Source organism: Xyrauchen texanus, chromosome 6 (assembly GCF_025860055.1).
Source record: "Xyrauchen texanus isolate HMW12.3.18 chromosome 6, RBS_HiC_50CHRs, whole genome shotgun sequence".
Taxonomy (NCBI): domain Eukaryota; kingdom Metazoa; phylum Chordata; class Actinopteri; order Cypriniformes; family Catostomidae; genus Xyrauchen; species Xyrauchen texanus.
In genome coordinates, this window is record NC_068281.1 from 38111161 (window position 1) to 38129425 (window position 18265).

Consider the following 18265-nt stretch of genomic DNA (forward strand, 5'->3'; position numbering starts at 1 on the left):
CAAATACATACATAGGATGGACAGCTGCCCCTAAACTTTCTCTCTCTGTCGCACCACCATCTGCAGTCGGCCTTTATCCCTCTCTGAGACTTGATTAGCCTGATAAGGGACCGGGTGTGTAAAATCAGGACCCCGCCCTCTGCCCTGTCACAGCCTTTCTGCAAAAACCCTGAAATAAACAATTTTCATCAGTGCATGTAAACATGGTCACTGACAAGAAGGATCTGTCTGCGTCCTTCAAGACTACTACAAGAGACATCCAATACAGGTACGGACCTCTTCAAATAACCAGTGAAATGCTCAAGTCTTGCAACAGCTGGATGTCACATTCATACACTGAATTTGTTTTGTTTATATAGAGTCCTGCAGCAACACTACACCTACACCTATCCTTAACCTTATCCCAACCCCTATACCTAACCCTGTCCACTAAATAAATTATATTCCACAATGTAAAAGTTCTCTTGAAAAGAATCATACCGCCATATCACTAGGTGGCGACAGTGAGGATAAATGTGCTAAAAAATTAAGAGGAGAAAAAGCTAGCTCTATGCTAAGCTAATAAGCTAACCAATTAGCTTGTGAGCTTACTGGAGAAAACAGAACATAGAAATGTTTAATTTCACCAGTTATACCTTCGGTTAAATAATATATGTCACATGTAATTTGTATGTTATTTTTTGTTATATTTACACTATAAAAACAACATGAATCATTACAGTGATTGCACAGGATTTGAATTGTTCTTTTAGCCAATAGAATCGCTTTATGTTCCAAGGGGACATTACTTGGGGTGTTCCCTGTCATCTTGCAGGACACAGACAGATCCACCGAAATAACAATATCATCCATTTATGTTTCCCAAATCTAAATAGCCTTATAATGGTGTTACAAGAGCACAAGTTGTGTTGCTAGGTGATTGCTAAGGTTTTATATTAAAAGCTAAGACTCTATGATATTCTGATCCCTAGATAAGTCTCAGGTCCCTCCTTCAACGTATGTATATGAGATTTGTTTCATCCACCAGGTTCAAATCATCAGTTCACTTGTAAAAGTAGTATTAGCATAATACTATCTCCTCAACAAACCATTCAGTCTGAGGGTTATGTACTGAAGTTCAATACTGATGGCTAAGGGTTTAATGCTTGCTTTAGTACCACTAATTATTTGTAGAAGAAATCATTTCCAAGCCAAAGTATACACGAGTATTCCCTTGCATTCTAAGTTTATACATATGCTGGTAGAAAATAGGCCATCACATTATTGCTTGTTGACGTCATGGTGTTCAAGATTGTTCAAACACTGACTCAAGCCCCACCTTGTCTTCTTCTGCATGGCGAGTTTCTGTCATTTCCAAATGCCGGTGGGTGGGGGTGTGGGGGTGTAACTCCCTGTGGTTTTCCATCCTGACTCCCACACTGTGGCTCTCTGTTTCTCCCTTGTTGCTCCTGCATCTTGGCTTCAGCCGCTCTCATGTCTGCCAAATGGACCCCGGGAACTTCTGAACCCTGGGGAGAGCATCACATACTCTCATTTATATTGCTCTGACACGATATGGCAAACAAAAACATTTCTTCCTTTATATCTCACTCTTTCACTCTGGGAAATGTCACACTGTGTGCACTTGCCATCAATTGGTTGACTCAATGGATGTCACTTAACTTTGAATAGTCAATGTCTGTGCCAAGGATTTCAAGTCATACTTTTTGCCAGGAATCACACAACACTTCCAAACGTCTGGTGGTGTATTATGCATCATTCTTGAATGAATTTATAGCAAGATGGATTTGATGGATTCAACCCAGCTCATAAATCGCATAATGTCTTCTTGTTTCAAGGGTTTGTCTGAATCTTTTGGAAACTTTGGGTCAATAATCATAGGTTCTTTTGATTATTTAAATCTTGTCTCTTTAGGTACAATATGAAATCATTAAAGCTCCTATTACAGTTCTTCTCAATCGCTTTGGCTCAATTCTCGAATGTTTCTCCAAAACAATATGTTCAAATCTCTGAACAATATGTTTCCTGTTCACACCAGATTTGAATTTCTTATTCATTTAAGCAAAGTGCACGTGTTTTGGCACATGTGTGCAAAATAACTATTGTCTACAATTAGCACAATAACTAAATGCACATGTCTTGCTGATCAAACCCGATGAGTTGATTCTCAGTGAAACTGTCAAACTCTTCACAACATATAAACATTCTTTAATGGAGACATCAGATGCAAAATGATCCAACTAATTATTAAAATCTGTCAGACATACATGTATATTCCATAAATATCTATGACATGGAATGTTTTTTCATTGAAGTATATTCCCCTTCATATTTAAATTTTGTTTGTACACCTGGGTGACAAGGAACATGAAATTGTTCAGCCATAAATATGAGGTATCATCATACAGGCCAAATTCCTTTAGTCATCCATCATAATGGGATAATGGAATAAAGTTTTGATGAGCAGCAAAAGGTTGTTGAACTTCACGAAATGGGAAGTGGCAAAAAGAAATTAGCTAGCATTGAAAATACCCATTTCCACCACCAAGGCAATTTCAGTAATTTTGTGGCAATTTTCTGTTCACTATATAAGACTTTACATGTAAGAAATGCGTAAAAATGGACATGTAAATGTGAATGTTCAGTTTTCATGTAACACATTGCTACAGAAATAAACATACTGTATACATATAAATGTGCAAATCCTTTTTCTGTGTCCTACAGTATTGTACAGTATTGACTTTTACCTACTGTTGAAATCGGTATCTTTAAAGCTCAGTGTGATACACTGTTCGACAAAATTGACATTCTTGTATAGTAGTACAGCAAGCAGTCAGTGTCAGCAAATAAGTAGAACAAAAATACAATTTGTATATAACATTTCCAGGGTTGACTGCCATGGTGAAAACATTTTCATTTTGGTGGCATTGGCCAATTTACTGACACAATAACTAGGTTTTGAGGCATTAATTAAATGTTTTGGGTGAGTTACTACATTTTGCAGATGCATTAGAGTTGTGAAAACAGTTGTGACAATTGCACTTACAGTTTAGAGAAAGTTAAGACCGTTTCAAAAAAATTTGCCAAAGCTATTGAGAAAAACTGTAAATCACAATTGAAGATTGGCTTGTGGATTTGAGGCTATATGTTTAAAAGTTTATTCCTAAAAGTGCTCTGCAATGACAACTTCCTGTTTCAATACCTGTTTCAATTGAAAATATGTCAAAACAGGAAGGAAAACTGAGCTTGTCAAGCAACTTCATGGGGCCTGTAGAATTTATTCAGGAAACAATAGATACTGTATCTTCTCTTGTGTTACTGGCTGTTCCATTGAGTCACTGTTCATCTCATCATCCAAGCCGTCTACGTTCTGTTTATCTTTGGTGAGAATATTGTCATAAAAAAACATATTCATACAGCCAACTTATAAAAGACACTTTGAGCATTTTATCTGTGCTTTGGTTTAAAAACCTGAATCTGATATCCAATTTTATTCAAAACTATTGGTACTGTAGTGTGACTAAACAGCATGCAAACTTGAGCTCATTTAGACATAAAAGGAAACAATTTTGCCATAAAGTACATCTTAGAAACCAAGTTTAAGGGCCTCTGTCGAAAATCATCTCTAATTTTTAAATCAGGATCAGCTTCCATCTTATCTGGACTGCTCTTCCAAACAGAAGACTAAAATATTAAATTAAGACAGAGATGTAATTTGTGAATGAAGTACCACTGGGATAGTTGTTGGATTGTGCTTGGCTCTCTGCTGTATGTCAGTTCCTCCTCTTCTTCCTCAGTGTTCAGAGAGCTGTGAGTGTTATTGGATGAGGAAGATGTGCTGTACTCCTCACTTTCATTAAACAAAGGTGAACCTCCTCTGCCTTCTGCCAGAGTGCTTGAGTCTACAGATTAGAAGTTAATAGATTAGAATAAAATAGAATGTGACAGTACAGAACAACAGAACAGAACTAGGACAGAATAGAACAGAACAACAGAATAAATTATGACAGAATTTAATGGAATATGACAGAACAGAACAACAGAACAGAATATGAATTCAGAATTCAGAATATTAAATTAATAGAATATGACAGAATAGAATAATAGAATATAATAGAAAAAATATGAGAGATCAGAACCACAGAATATATGTCAGAATAGGATAGAATAAAACAACAGAACAGAATATGACAGAATACAATAGAAACATATGACAGAACAAAACAAAAAACATAATAGAACGCGACAGAACAGAACAACAGAACAGAATGTGACAAGACAAAACAGAATATAATATGTCAGGATAGAACTCATGACAGAATAGAATAGAATAGAATGGATGGATAGAATACAAAAAACAGAACTACAGAATGGAATGACAGAGTAGAATAGAATAGAACAACAGAACAGAATATTACAGAATAGAACAACAGAATATATTATGACAATAGAGTAGAATAGCACAGAATAGAATACAGTAGAAAAGAAAAATGTGACTGAACAGAACAACAGAACGGAATATCACAGATTAGAATAACATAACAGAATAGAACAACAGAACAGAATATGATGAATAGAATAGGAGAGAATAGAGCAAAAAAAGAGAATTATGATAGACTAAAATAGAGCAACAGAACAGAAAATGACAGGACGGAACAGAATACAATATGACAGAATTGAATGGAAAAAATATAATAGAAAAATATGACAGAACAAAACAGAACAACAGACTGCAAAGATAGAATAGAATAGAATAGTAAATACATGACAGAACAGAATAACAGAAAAAAATATAACAGGACAAAACTGAATATGACAGAATAGAATAGAATGGAATAGAATAGAAACATATGACAGAAAAGAAAAACAGAATAGAACAAAACAACAGAACAGAATATGAACAACAGAATAGAGTTTGTCAGAACAGAATACGACAGAACAGAATAGAACAACAGAACAGAATGTGACAAAATAGAATATAAAAGAATAAATGAATTGAATATGACAGAACAGATCAAAAGAACACAATATGACAGAAAATAATAGATTATAGAATAGAATGACACAACAGAAAACAGAATGACATATGACAGAAAAGAATTATAGAATAGAATAACAGAACAGAATATGACAGGATAGAACAGAACAACAGAAAAGATTATGAATGAAACTAAAATTATAAAATAATAAAATATAATAGAACAGATCAAAATAACATAATATGACAGAAAAGAACAGAATATTATAGCATAGAATAGAACAGAACAGAATATGACAGGACAGAACAACAGAATAGATTTTGTCAGAACAGAATATGACAGAATAGAATAGAATAATAGAATAAAATTGTGGAGCGCAGGGGGGCGGGGCCGGGTCGGAATATTGCGCGCCCGCTCCCCAATCGGCCTGATGAGGCACGCAACGATTGTTCGAGAGAGAGAGAGAATTCCGGGCATGTCCGTCATGTGTGTTTATATTTGTACGACCCGGTAGAGGGGAAAACACATCCGCAAATTCCTTTTGTAATTAGGAAACCTCTGTGAGTTGACGCAGTGAGAGGTGGTCTCCACAAGTAACCGGAGTGTTAAGATTGCAGTTTTTGTTTACCTCCGGTCCTCCCTCCGCCCTCTCCGGAACTACCGTGGCCAACGTCACAGAGGCCGCCTCCTCCCTCCACAATTTCAGTAGGTTGAGGTGATAAATTTGACGTGCGCCCCCTCTATCGGTACGTTTAACTTCATAATCGAGATCCCCCACTCGTCGTGTGACCTCAAAGGGTCCTTGCCACTTGGCGAGTAATTTAGAGCTCGATGTTGGGAGTAATACGAGTACCTTATCTCCGGTGCAAATTCCCGTAGCCGAGCACCCCTGTCATACAGCTGGCGTTGGCGTTCTTGAGCTTGGAGCAAATTCTCCTGTGTTAGTCGCCCCAGTGTGTGGAGTTTTGCTCTAAGATCGAGAACGAACTGAATTTCATTTTTGCTATTAGAAGGTCCCTCCTCCCAAGCTTCGTGGATGACGTCAAGGACCCCGCGTGGGCGTCGCCCGTACAGCAGCTCAAACGGGGAGAACCCTGTGGAGGCTTGTGGGACCTCTCGTACTGCAAACAACAGGGGGTCTAGCCACTTATCCCAATTTCTAGCGTCATCTTGTACGAATTTACGAATCATGTTCTTGAGCGTTTTATTAAACCGTTCCACTAGGCCATCAGTCTGCGGATGGTAAACGCTAGTGCGAATCGATTTAATGCCCAAGAGCTCGTAAAGTTCGCGAAGTGTTCGTGACATAAAAGTTGTGCCTTGATCGGTGAGGATTTCTTTCGGAATCCCCACCCGGGAGATTATCTTGAAGAGTGCCCCTGCAACACTATGTGCGGAGATGTTGCTCAGAGGCACTGCTTCCGGATATCGCGTCGCGTAATCCACTAGGACTAACACGAAGCGATGTCCGCGTGCTGACCGTTCTAATGGCCCGACGGGGTCCATCCCAATTCTTTCGAAGGGGACCTAGATTAATGGTAGAGGGCGCAATGGCGCTTTTGGGGTGGCCGGTGGGTTTACCAGCTGACATTCACGGCACGCCGCACACCACCTGCGGATGTCACCGCCAATCCCGGCCAATAGAAACGGGCTATTAGACGGAGAAGTGTTTTCCGTTCCCCTAGGTGACCGGCCTTAGGATTATAGTGAGCCGCCTGGAAAACCATTTCCAGGCGGCTCCGTGGGATAAATAATTGTGTCACTTCCTCCTTTGTTTGAGCATCCTGCGTCACTCTATATAACCGATCTCTAATCATGGCAAAATATGGATATGCAATGGCGATGCCCGGCCGGAGCTGTTGACCATCAATTACTCTCACTTGGTCAAGAGCATGTTTAAGGGTTTCATCCCGCGACTGCTCTAGAGGGATGTCCCCCTCAGGGAATTCCCTGAGAGGAGGGGTGGCCACCTCGCCCCTTCCCTCGTCATTCCGAGCAGCCGAGGACGGCCCCGGCTCCACCTCCCCTGCCAAAGCATCGCACACCGCACACCTCTTTATGCAGGACCCATCCGCACAAATACCCTCTAAAATATCTTTAAAATTCGGTCAATCAGTACCCAAGATTAGCGGATGGGTGAGGCGGGAACTAACCGCTGCCTCCACACTATGGTTTCTTCCCCTGAATTTAATTGCCAAAGTCACCATGGGATACTTGTGAACATCCCCATGCACACACCTCACCCTCACCAGTTTAGCTAAACCCAAAGCCCCGGGTTGAACCAAGCGTTGGTGGATGGTGGTCTGATTGCAGCCGGTATCCAGCAAAGCTTGGTAAATACCCCCCCGATACTTACCGGAATCCGGTATGCTCCAGCCCGATAGGGGGCAGCCTGCGGGACGTCGGAGACCCGCACCACCGTCCCCACCTCCATCAGCGGACACTGATCCCGGAAGTGGTCCGGGTCCCCGCACCTCCAACAGACCGGCCCAGGCGTTACGCCCGCACTTGTGCTGGCGGGCACCCCCACCTGAGGAGGAGAGTGGCTGAAGGACGGGGAAGGAGAAGGAGCATTCTCCCAAGCCCGGGAAGCAGGTCGCACATACCCTCCACGCCTGCACGGGCCAGGAACGGGCCCTGGGGAGAAAACAGAACGAGAAAACACAGGGGAGGGGGAGGAGGGGGGTGGAGACACAAGGGAAGGGGCTAGAGAGAGAGAAGAAGAAGGCTCGTCCGCCCTCAGGATTGCCGCCAAATGGTCCTCCGCCAGCCGAACAGCTTCCTCCAGCGACGCCGGGCGGTGGCACTGGACCCACTCCGCCGTTCTCCTGGGCAGCCGTTGCGCGAATTGTTCCAGCCGACAGGCGTCCCGGAGCCGTTGAGCAAACGCGAACGGGCGATCGGACTTCTCTAACTTCATGCCCCGGAAGAGCTGGCGATTCTCTTCCGGGCTCCGACCGACCCGTTGCAGAATGGCCCTCTTCAGGTCAGAGTAAGCCAGGAGATTTGTCGCCGGCAGTTGTTGTGCCGCGAGTTGAGCTTCCCCGGACAGGAGAGGAATTAGGCGGGCTGCCCACTGTTCGGGCAGCCAGCCCCAGATTTCTGCCGTCCGCTCAAACAAGTCGAGGAAGGCCTCAGGATCATCTGCTGCCCCCATCTTCTGTAACGTGGGCGGGGGTAGCGTAGCGTGGATGTCCGGGGTCGCAGCTGTGGCCGGCTCCGTCTCCTGGCTGAGGAGGCTCCGGATGGTGAGCTGGTCCTCTGCCTGAGCCCGCATGATCTCGAAAAACCGGCGATCTTGGTCCTGCCGGAGCTCAAGCAGGGATTGCTGGTGGCCTTCTGCCAGCTGGGAGGACTCTATGTGGCGACTTTGCTCCATGCTTGGAAAGTAATAATTCCCGGGTTTCGGCACCAATGTAACACAGTTAAAGGATGGGCAAGGAGGAGGCGAGAACCGGCTTGTCAACATAAATCATATTTAATTAAACTCACAAACATAAACACACATGACGGACATGCCCGTAATTCTCTCTCTCTCTCGAACAATCGTCACCGGCCGCCTTTATCCCTCGCGCGCCTCATCAGGCCGATTGGGGACCGGGTGCGCAATATTCCGACCCGCCCCCGCCCCCCTGCGCTCCACAAAAATATAACAGATCAGAATATGACAGGACAAAAAAACAGAATAGAACAAAATGACAGATCAGAATGATAGAATGGAATGACAGAACAGAATATGAAGGGCCAGAACAGAACAAAAGTATAGAATATGACAGAACAGAATATGTCAGAATAAAATAATAGAATAGAACAACAGAACAGAATATGATGGGATAGAATAGAATAATAATACAACATTTTATCAGGTTGAAACTCTGGTTTATTGCATACTGGGGCAACACTGTTGTTGTTTTTGAACCTTTGCGGTTCTCTTCCATCTCCATGTCATCTTCTATATTCTCATCAGAGCTTTCTCTCTCATCCCCGTTGTCTTCCTCAGCACCACCATCTTTTAGATATTCAACAAAACACAAAATCTTTCATTAAAGGGGCTCAGACAAGGACATATTTTATAATTAAGGAAGAGTCTTTCATCATAATATGATTATTCTGAAATAGTAGAATTTTGGAATGTTTTGCTATGTGCCAAAATATTTCAGTATTGTCTTTAAAGATGTGTAATTATTGCACAACTAGCATCACCAAATGCAACTGCAAAAATAATAATTGATTCAAACAGGTTTTCTGAATTCTCCCCCTGTCCCATAGTCAGATAGTACCAGAATATTTCTCTCTGCATATTAAGCTGGCACACAAGAATGTATTTTAACATTGAAAAAGTTACACACATCAACTTTAAACAACTATTTCCCTTTTTTTTTTTTTTTCATTTGAGCCTTGAGTTCAAGATTTACATTCTTAGAGTAAAATAATGGTGTCAGTGAGAAAGAAATTTATTGTTCCAGATATGTTTGGAAATAGAAACTTGAACCCTGAAATCAAGGGGAATAGTAAAATGAAGAAGGAGATGGATAGGATCTTTTTAAGGAGTATTACCTGTGAATAACTGTGCCGGTCTTCTAAGCACTACTTCATCCTATCTCATAAAATGGGTCAAGAGCATCCATTAATTCTTCCATCCTGCCTGTGACTGGGTGGGTCTCTATTATCCATGATAATCATTTGATATGTTAATGAATTAAGCATGGCTTTGCTTTTGATACCGCAATGTGTCAGAGCTTCCCCTCTGCATTCTTTAAAACATCCTACCTGCTGTATTTCTTGAACATATTCCATAATGGCTTGATCCTTCGACCTGTTTCCTAAGGCTTTCCATGCCTCCCTGCAAAGAACATATGTGACTGGGTTTAACACATACGTTCTGCCACTGCTCATGAGACTTAATGCCTTTTCAATGCGTTTCTTTTAACAATTACAAATAAAATATAATCATGTCTTTTTAACAGAATAAAAAATCAAAATGCAGTCTCGTACTCTACTTCGCAGTAGTCATATCTGATAAATCATTCAAGAGCCAATGGATACTATTTACCATTTTGCTTTACCAACAGGATCCCAAGAATTGGGTTTTAGGGTGTTACATGGTCCTGCTGTGGCTTGTTTGTAGTAACTGTAGAACAGTACAAACATGTCATCTGAAATGTCATAAGAGCTTGTGTGGGATGAATAATGATTCGTCAATATATAACATACAGTGTATGAATCGACCGACAGACAGATAGATGATAGATAGACAGACAGAGAGATGATAGACAGACAGATAGACAGACAGACAGACACACACACAAAACACAGACAGACAGTCAGGCAGACAGACAGATGAAAGATATATAGATAGACAGACAGATAGATAGATGTGGATGGACGGACCGACGGACGTATAGACAGACCGACCGACAGGCAAGACAGACAGACAGACAGATAAATAGATGTGGACAGAAGGATGGATGGACATACGGACGTACCGACAGATAGATAGATGAGGAAGGATGGACGGACGGACGTATAGACAGACAGACAGATGTGGATGGATGGACGGATAGACATACAGACAGACCAATAGATGTCTACAGACAGATAAATGTGGATGAACAGACAGACAGGCAGATGTGGATGGACGGACGGATGTACAGACAGACAGATAGATGTGGATGAACGGACAGACAGACAGATAGATAAATGTGGATGGACAGACAGACAGATAGACAGATGTGGACGGATGGACAGACAGACAGATAGACAGATGTGGACGGACGGACAGACAGACAGACAGACAGAGAGATAGACAGACAGACAGACAGACATACAGACAGACAGACAGACAGACAGACAGACAGACAGACAGACAGACAGACAGACAGATAGATAGATAGATAGATAGATAGATAGATAGATAGATAGATAGATAGATAGATAGATAGATAGATAGATAGATAGATAGATCTATCCATGTATCTATAACACTTGTAATGCTGGAGGAATTACCGTCTTCAGGTAAACTTCTGATCACTAAAACCGCCGCTTCAAATCTTCTCTGGATAGATTTCGGATCACCCATTGCCTTTCGTGTCATGGACAGAAATAAATAAATAAACGACGAAGAAAAACACACTTAAGAGTTCATAATTTACAGATACATTTATTTTAATTTTTTTGATGTTGCAATACGTTGTTTAATTTGTTTCATATAAACAGTTTAATTAACCTTTCTCGGCAAATTGAGTAAACACCAAAACATCTAATATTACCCAAATCCGCACTTAAATTTAGCTGAAATTGTAGGACATATGCCATTGAATACGGAAAAAACAACTGACGAAAACACTGCTAACGAGCCGAGCCTTGGGTATTAACTAAAACCGGAGCGGTTCAGGTGTTGTAGTTTTTGTGAAGATCGACTCAATTGGATTGAATAGAATCTGGCGTGCCATTTGCCTACAAGACCCACAATGTTCTGTACTGTACTATAACATACTAGACTATACTATCAGAATTTTCTATACTATACTATACTATACTATACTATACTATACTATACTATACTATACTATACAGTACTATACCATGCTATACTATACTATACTATACTATACTATACTATACTATACTATACCATGCTATACTATACTGTACTATACCATGCTATACTATACTGTACTATACCATGCTATACTATACCATGCTATACTATACTGTACTATACCATGCTATACTATACTGTACTATACCATGCTATACTATACTATACTATACTATACTATACTATACTATACTATACTGTACTATACTATACTATACTATACCATGCTATACTATACTGTACTATACCATGCTATACTATACTTTCACTATACTATACTATACTATACTATACCATGCTATACTATACTATACTATACCATGCTATACTATACTATACTATACTATACTATACTATACTATACTGTACTATACTATACTATACCATGCTATACTATACTGTACTATACCATGCTATACTATACTTTCACTATACTATACTATACTATACTATGCTATACTATACTATACTATACCATGCTATACTATACTATACTATACTATGCTATACTATACTATACTATACTATACTATACTATACCATGCTATACTGTACTATACCATGCTATACTATACTATACTATACTATACTATACTATACCATGCTATACTATACCATGCTATACTATACTATACTATACTATACTATACTATACTATACTATACTATACTATACCATGCTATACTATACTATACTATACCATGCTATACTATACTATACTATACTATACTATACTATACCATGCTATACTGTACTATACCATGCTATACTATACTATACTATACTATACTATACCATGCTATACTATACCATGCTATACTATACTATACTATACTATACTATGCTATGCTATGCTTTATTATGCCTTACTATAGTATTTTAATATTTTTCTAATAAATTATGAATAATCTCAAATATGTTTCTGATGCACCAAACACAAAATAAACTAAATAACCAACTTTATTATATTATTAAATTATTTATGTTTTTCTCAGAATGTAACATCCCTACAAAAACTATTATTTTAATTACATATAATTACAATATGTACAATGTACAATACAATACAATACAATACAATACTATACTATACCATACTATGCTATACCATACAATCAGACTTTTTAGGCCTCTCAAAAAGCTTCTTAATTTTCAAGGAAAATCCAATGTCCAATGTCCAATGTTTTTGTGAAATATTGTCAACAACATAGACCTCAACAAAAAGGCATTGAACGTATTTATTATTATTAATTATATGTAATTAAAATAATAGTTTTTGTAGGGATGTTACATTCTGAGAAAAACATAAATAATTTAATAATATAATAAAGTTGGTTATTTAGTTTATTTTGTGTTTGGTGCATCAGAAACATATTTGAGATTATTCATAATTTATTAGAAAAATATTAAAATACTATGCTACTATGCAACACTGTTATGTAAATATAATATTATTTTCACATGATTTAATTATTATATTATCTAATATTATCATAGTTATGTGTAGTGGTGTTTGATGGATGAAACAGATTGCAGAGATGATTTACACTTTATTATCATATAATATTTACATATAATATTTAATATGTAAATATTAAATTATTTGATTTCATTATTATGTTACCTAATATTGTCATACCTTTATTTCAATGCATAAGAAAAGATTAGAAATAATATTCTCACTTTATTAACATTTTATTACTCTACTCTACTACACTACACAACTATGTAAATATATTATTTTCAGATAATTTAATTATCATATTACCTAATATTATCATATATTTATTTCAGTGCATAATAAACAGATTAAAAATTATTTTCTATCTTTATTAACATTTCATTACTCTACTCTACTACAGTACACTACTATGTCAATATTATATTATTTTCAGATTATTTAATTATCATATTACCTAACATTATAATATCTAAAAAAATAGAAATGTGTGTTTGGGGCATGAGAAACTGGTTACAGAGATTATTAACACCTTATTATCATATTATTACTATACTATACTATACAACAATACTTTACTATTATGAAAACATGATCTTAATTTCAAATTATTTAATTATCTGTATGTGTTTGGAGCATTAAAAAAATGCATTGCAGTGAATATTCACACTAAATTATCATATAAATACTTTACTATACTGTACTGTACTATACTATACTATATACTATACTATACTATAATGTACATATAATATTATTTTCACAAGACTTCATTGTTACGATTCCTAATACAATCATATAAACACTCCGCTGAATTTTTGATTTGACTGAAAACCCCAGGACGTCTTTTTTTGGCTAACCCTAACATTACCCTTTAGAAGTCCTTGCTTAAAACAATAGCAATAAATAATTTTTATATTTATTTTAATTATCTATAGTATAATTATAAGAGATATTTAAACTTTTGAGTCTGAATAAAATTTGTATTTACTTATTTTATTATTATTTCATTTTGTTTTATATATAGGCATATATATATATATATATATATATATATATATATATAGCCTACATATGTTTATATATTTCACAAACCGGTCAAACCCTTCTCGTTGAAGAAAAGCGTACTCGTCTTCCATTGGTCCAGAACAGTTTATCTCAGCAAAACATCCAATCAGAGCACAGAGCATTGAGCGATGCGTTGAGAATTGTCGCAGTGCTAAAAAAGACAAGCCAACGGGAATCCCACAATGCCAGGCGAGGGACCTCCTGTCGTGGAGTGAAGCTCCGCTGCTCTCAATGAAAGAGGGGGAGAACAGTAATGCAGAGGGATGTAAGATGGCAGAGCTACAAATGTTGTTAGAGGAAGAGATACCGGCTGGAAAAAGAGCGCTTGTGGAGAGCTACCAAAACCTTTCAAGGGTTGCGGAATATTGCGAGAATAATTATGTGCAGGTACGGATCAGCAATATTGTCATGTATTGTCTGTATCGGTGTGGATGTGATTGAAGTGTAGGCAATGCAAATGTAGCGTTACATAGGATCGACGAGCGTGCACTGAAAGGCTCGATCACCGGGATATCTTCATGCTGAATGTTCGGTTTGTGATCATATTTGCGCTGATTTAAGGTTGATGAACACAATGCATGAATGCACTTCAGAGGGTGTGTCTATGATCACCCAGTCTCACAGACGTGCCGCTTTCTCTACGGTGGATGGAGACAGCTGATCTTTAAAAAATGATTAGACAGTTCAATGAGAAACAAATATGATGTTACTGATGGTTTATAAACCTATTCAGGTTTTACGATACACGTTATGGGCTCTAATAGCATACTGCAGGTCACATAGGTTCAATGTACCGACTGCAAATGTGTTCTCAGCTATAATGTCATTTTCCGAACTTATACGTCATATAATCAGTGCTATAATGTTTGTCATTGTGTTTCTGCGGTTTCAATGTATTAGCTCTCCAGACGGTTGCTGTGCCTCTCTGAGGTCACAGTATGAATGCGATGAAAGCCCACATTTTCTATATTTATGTCGAACTTCATACAGATTTTGGCTACGGACTGAGAGACTCGTTAATTTATAATAAATGCCCGTAGAGTGGGAAGTCTGTTCATCACCATTGATTGATAAGTAGGTTACTTGTTTGACACGATTCCGGCTTAAATAGAATGCGCATTGATCATCATTATTGCAAATGTGTGTTGCTCGTGAGGTAGAATGGCGTGTCTGAACTCACGAGAGTATTTATTTATCACAGAATATTGTCAGTCACGTTCATTTTGACATTGTGCATTGAAAAAATGATTTCCTTGCATATTTTCATGTCATGCAGACTGCATTTTTTTAACCTAAAATTGCATCATTTAGTAACATCAAGCCTTTTTTTTCTTTTGCTGATATCTGATTTTATTCGAGGAAAAAGATTATTTGACATAACTGAATCAATCTGAATCCATTACACTGTTAAACATGTTTTGTTGATTAAAACTCATTTTTTGAATTAGATTATCTCACAAATTAAAAAGTGATCGAATGTAGTTGTGAAATTGAACTTAAATTGAATGTAGTTATAACAAATATTTAAACACTTTAGTTTGAACACTAAACTTTAAATGTATAGTTCTCCCAAAAATTAAAATTCTCATGATTTTCTCACCCTCATGGCATTCCAGATATGGATGACTTTCTGTCTTCTGCTGATCACAAATAAAGATTTTTAGAAGAATATTTCAGCTCTTTTGGTCCATTCAATGCAAGTGAATGGTGGCCAGAACTTTGAAGCTCAAAAAAGCACATAAATGCAGCATAAAAGTAATCCATATGACTACTGTGGTTAAATCTTTATCTTCTGAAGCGATATGATTGGTTTGGGTGAGAAAAATCAATATTTAAATCCTTTTTTTTTACTATAGTATAGTTACATTTTAGGCATTTTCAGACACTCTTATCCAAAGCAACTTTACCAAAAGTGCTTTAGATTTGCATGCGTGACTGCAGTAGTACCATGCAAATACAGTATATGGCATTACATGAATCAGTAATTTAATGCATCATTGTTCAGATTTGTGGCATCTCACAACATTACATTACATTTACAGTCCAATCTAGATAGGCATGCCTACATTTTATTACTTTGTGTGTTCTTTGGGAATTGAACACATTACCCTGGCATTGCTAACACCGTTCTTAACTTAGAGGAGTCTCCTGAAACTGAAATAATTAGATGGCGAAATCGTAAACCATACGACTTGGCTTATATGAAAGGTACAACTTTTAGTACCATAGAAACCAGCCAATCAACAAACAGAATTTCAAATGAATACAATACAGGCATCACATTTCACCTAGCCTCATTTCCAACACTTCATTTTAGAAAGGAAACATCAGTGATCACATTTACTCATTCCATATTTATTTATTTATGCAATACAAATGACTGATGTTGCATGTCAATAACCTATTACACGCTTCCCTCGTCTCGTTCCAAACCATGATGTTTTCTTCCGTGGTACTCAAATGTTATTTTTATATTAAAAGCATGGTATTAAGTTTAGGGTTTGGGTAAGAGCTTAGACTTTATGCTTAGGTTTAGGGGTTAAACTAAGTAGTAATGTCATTTTGTACTTCATCTATTTTTCTTATGGGAGTCAAATTCATATGTTTTTGATTGAAGCTTGTGTGACTTCATGATTTCACCATCTCGTATTAATAATTACAACTTTTCATGAGACCGGGTTGCCATTCTCTACCATTTTGCTACAGGAACACTTCGGCTATTGTAAATTATTTTTGAAAACTGATCGATGATATTGGGTGCAAAGTTTTATACATTAGTGGGGATCCACTGTCTTTGAAACCCCATGAGACATTCAGTGTTGGTTTCAGCAGTCACCAACTAGGCTAAAAACTCTCTTTCCTCTTAAACACATAGTCATTAGAGGACTAAATGACTCATAGATGTTTCTCTCATGACTGGGTGTATCAATCTTGAGGAGCGGTTCAGAGCAGGGTTCTTTGGCTTTAGACCGAAGTTACTCATGTCTTACAATGACTTGCAACATGCCATCTGAGTCAATATTAAAACCATTTGTGCAAGAATCCAAATGCAGAATAAGCCTTTGTAGAATGAACCATTGTGTAGTAAATAATGTGTTGATATGACCAAGACAAACAATAAGAAATTTGGTCCAGACTTCATTTGCTGTTTTGCATGCAATAAATAAAAACCCTGTTGTACCTGAGCATTTAGGCACTGTTTTTCACTTAAAGTAATTATCATGTGTGATAAATGATGAATTTTACTTTAATTTTAATGTCTAATAATGTCTATCTCAATCAAGAGTTCATAATTTATTATTCATATCGTTAGTGTTGTCTGATGGGAAGATACACTGTAGAATGTCACAGCCAGGGCATTTAAGGGTCCATTCATGTGTATTTCCCCTGTGCCGACTGACACATGGCTTATGAACAGCTGTGAAGACTGACCTGTAGTGACAGGTGGTGTTTGAAGCAGGCCTGGGGACAGTGCTGCATGCTTGTGGTAGGCTAATTGTTAACAATACAATATCAGAGTCAGCTACTATTGTTCATACCAGTACTTTCTGTCATAAGTACTAGCAACACACTTTGAGCTAATTCCTGTATTGTTCGTATTGCCATATACAGTATGCTGCTTGCAGCTAGATTATGACTGCTTGATTCATGATTTACTACCTGACAAAGTCTGAGTAAGCACATTCGTTAATTTATTCCCTGTCACCAAATCTTTTAGACAGTATTTAGTGCTGGAAACCATTGCCAATACTACTGCTCATAATTGATGAAGCTACTAAAGCTAACTGTGAAAACTATATATTGCAATAGGCACATGCTTTCTTTTCGTAATACATTTCTAGAAGCAGTTTCTACAAGTTTACCTACTTAGAAGTTGGTTTCTAGTACGAGTATTTGTTTGTCTATTAGCATATAATGCTAATCTAACTAATGAGTCTGCTGCCGTTGCTAAGTTAATTGAGCAGGAAATTGTTTTTAAATGTGAAAGGCTTTTAAAACCAGTTTCCACAACAACAATCCACAACAACAATGGGATGTTCTTAGTATCAGCAATGTATTGCATCATGCTTGTAGCAGTACAATGTAGGCTAATGGTAGTCACCCTATTCTTTTTATGGCCTGTTGGTTTCATCATGTTTTTCCACTCTATTCAGAATC

At 37.8% G+C, this 18265-nt stretch overlaps 1 protein-coding gene and 1 pseudogene across 2 annotated transcripts in view; one reads left to right on the top strand and one right to left on the bottom strand.

The window, feature by feature from the left end:
- Window positions 1-11073, bottom strand: part of LOC127645719 (acyl-CoA-binding domain-containing protein 5-B-like) — a 22971-nt pseudogene extending 11898 nt beyond the window's left edge.
- A 3237-nt stretch (window positions 11074-14310) lies between these two features.
- The window catches only part of LOC127644973 (abl interactor 1-like), a 29635-nt gene continuing 25680 nt past the window's right edge, over window positions 14311-18265 (top strand). For both annotated transcript variants that reach the window (XM_052128439.1, XM_052128441.1), the window contains exon 1: window positions 14311-14494. In XM_052128439.1, the coding sequence (XP_051984399.1) occupies window positions 14339-14494 (156 nt within the window). In that variant the 5' untranslated portion in view covers window positions 14311-14338. The remainder of the gene's footprint in view (window positions 14495-18265) is intronic.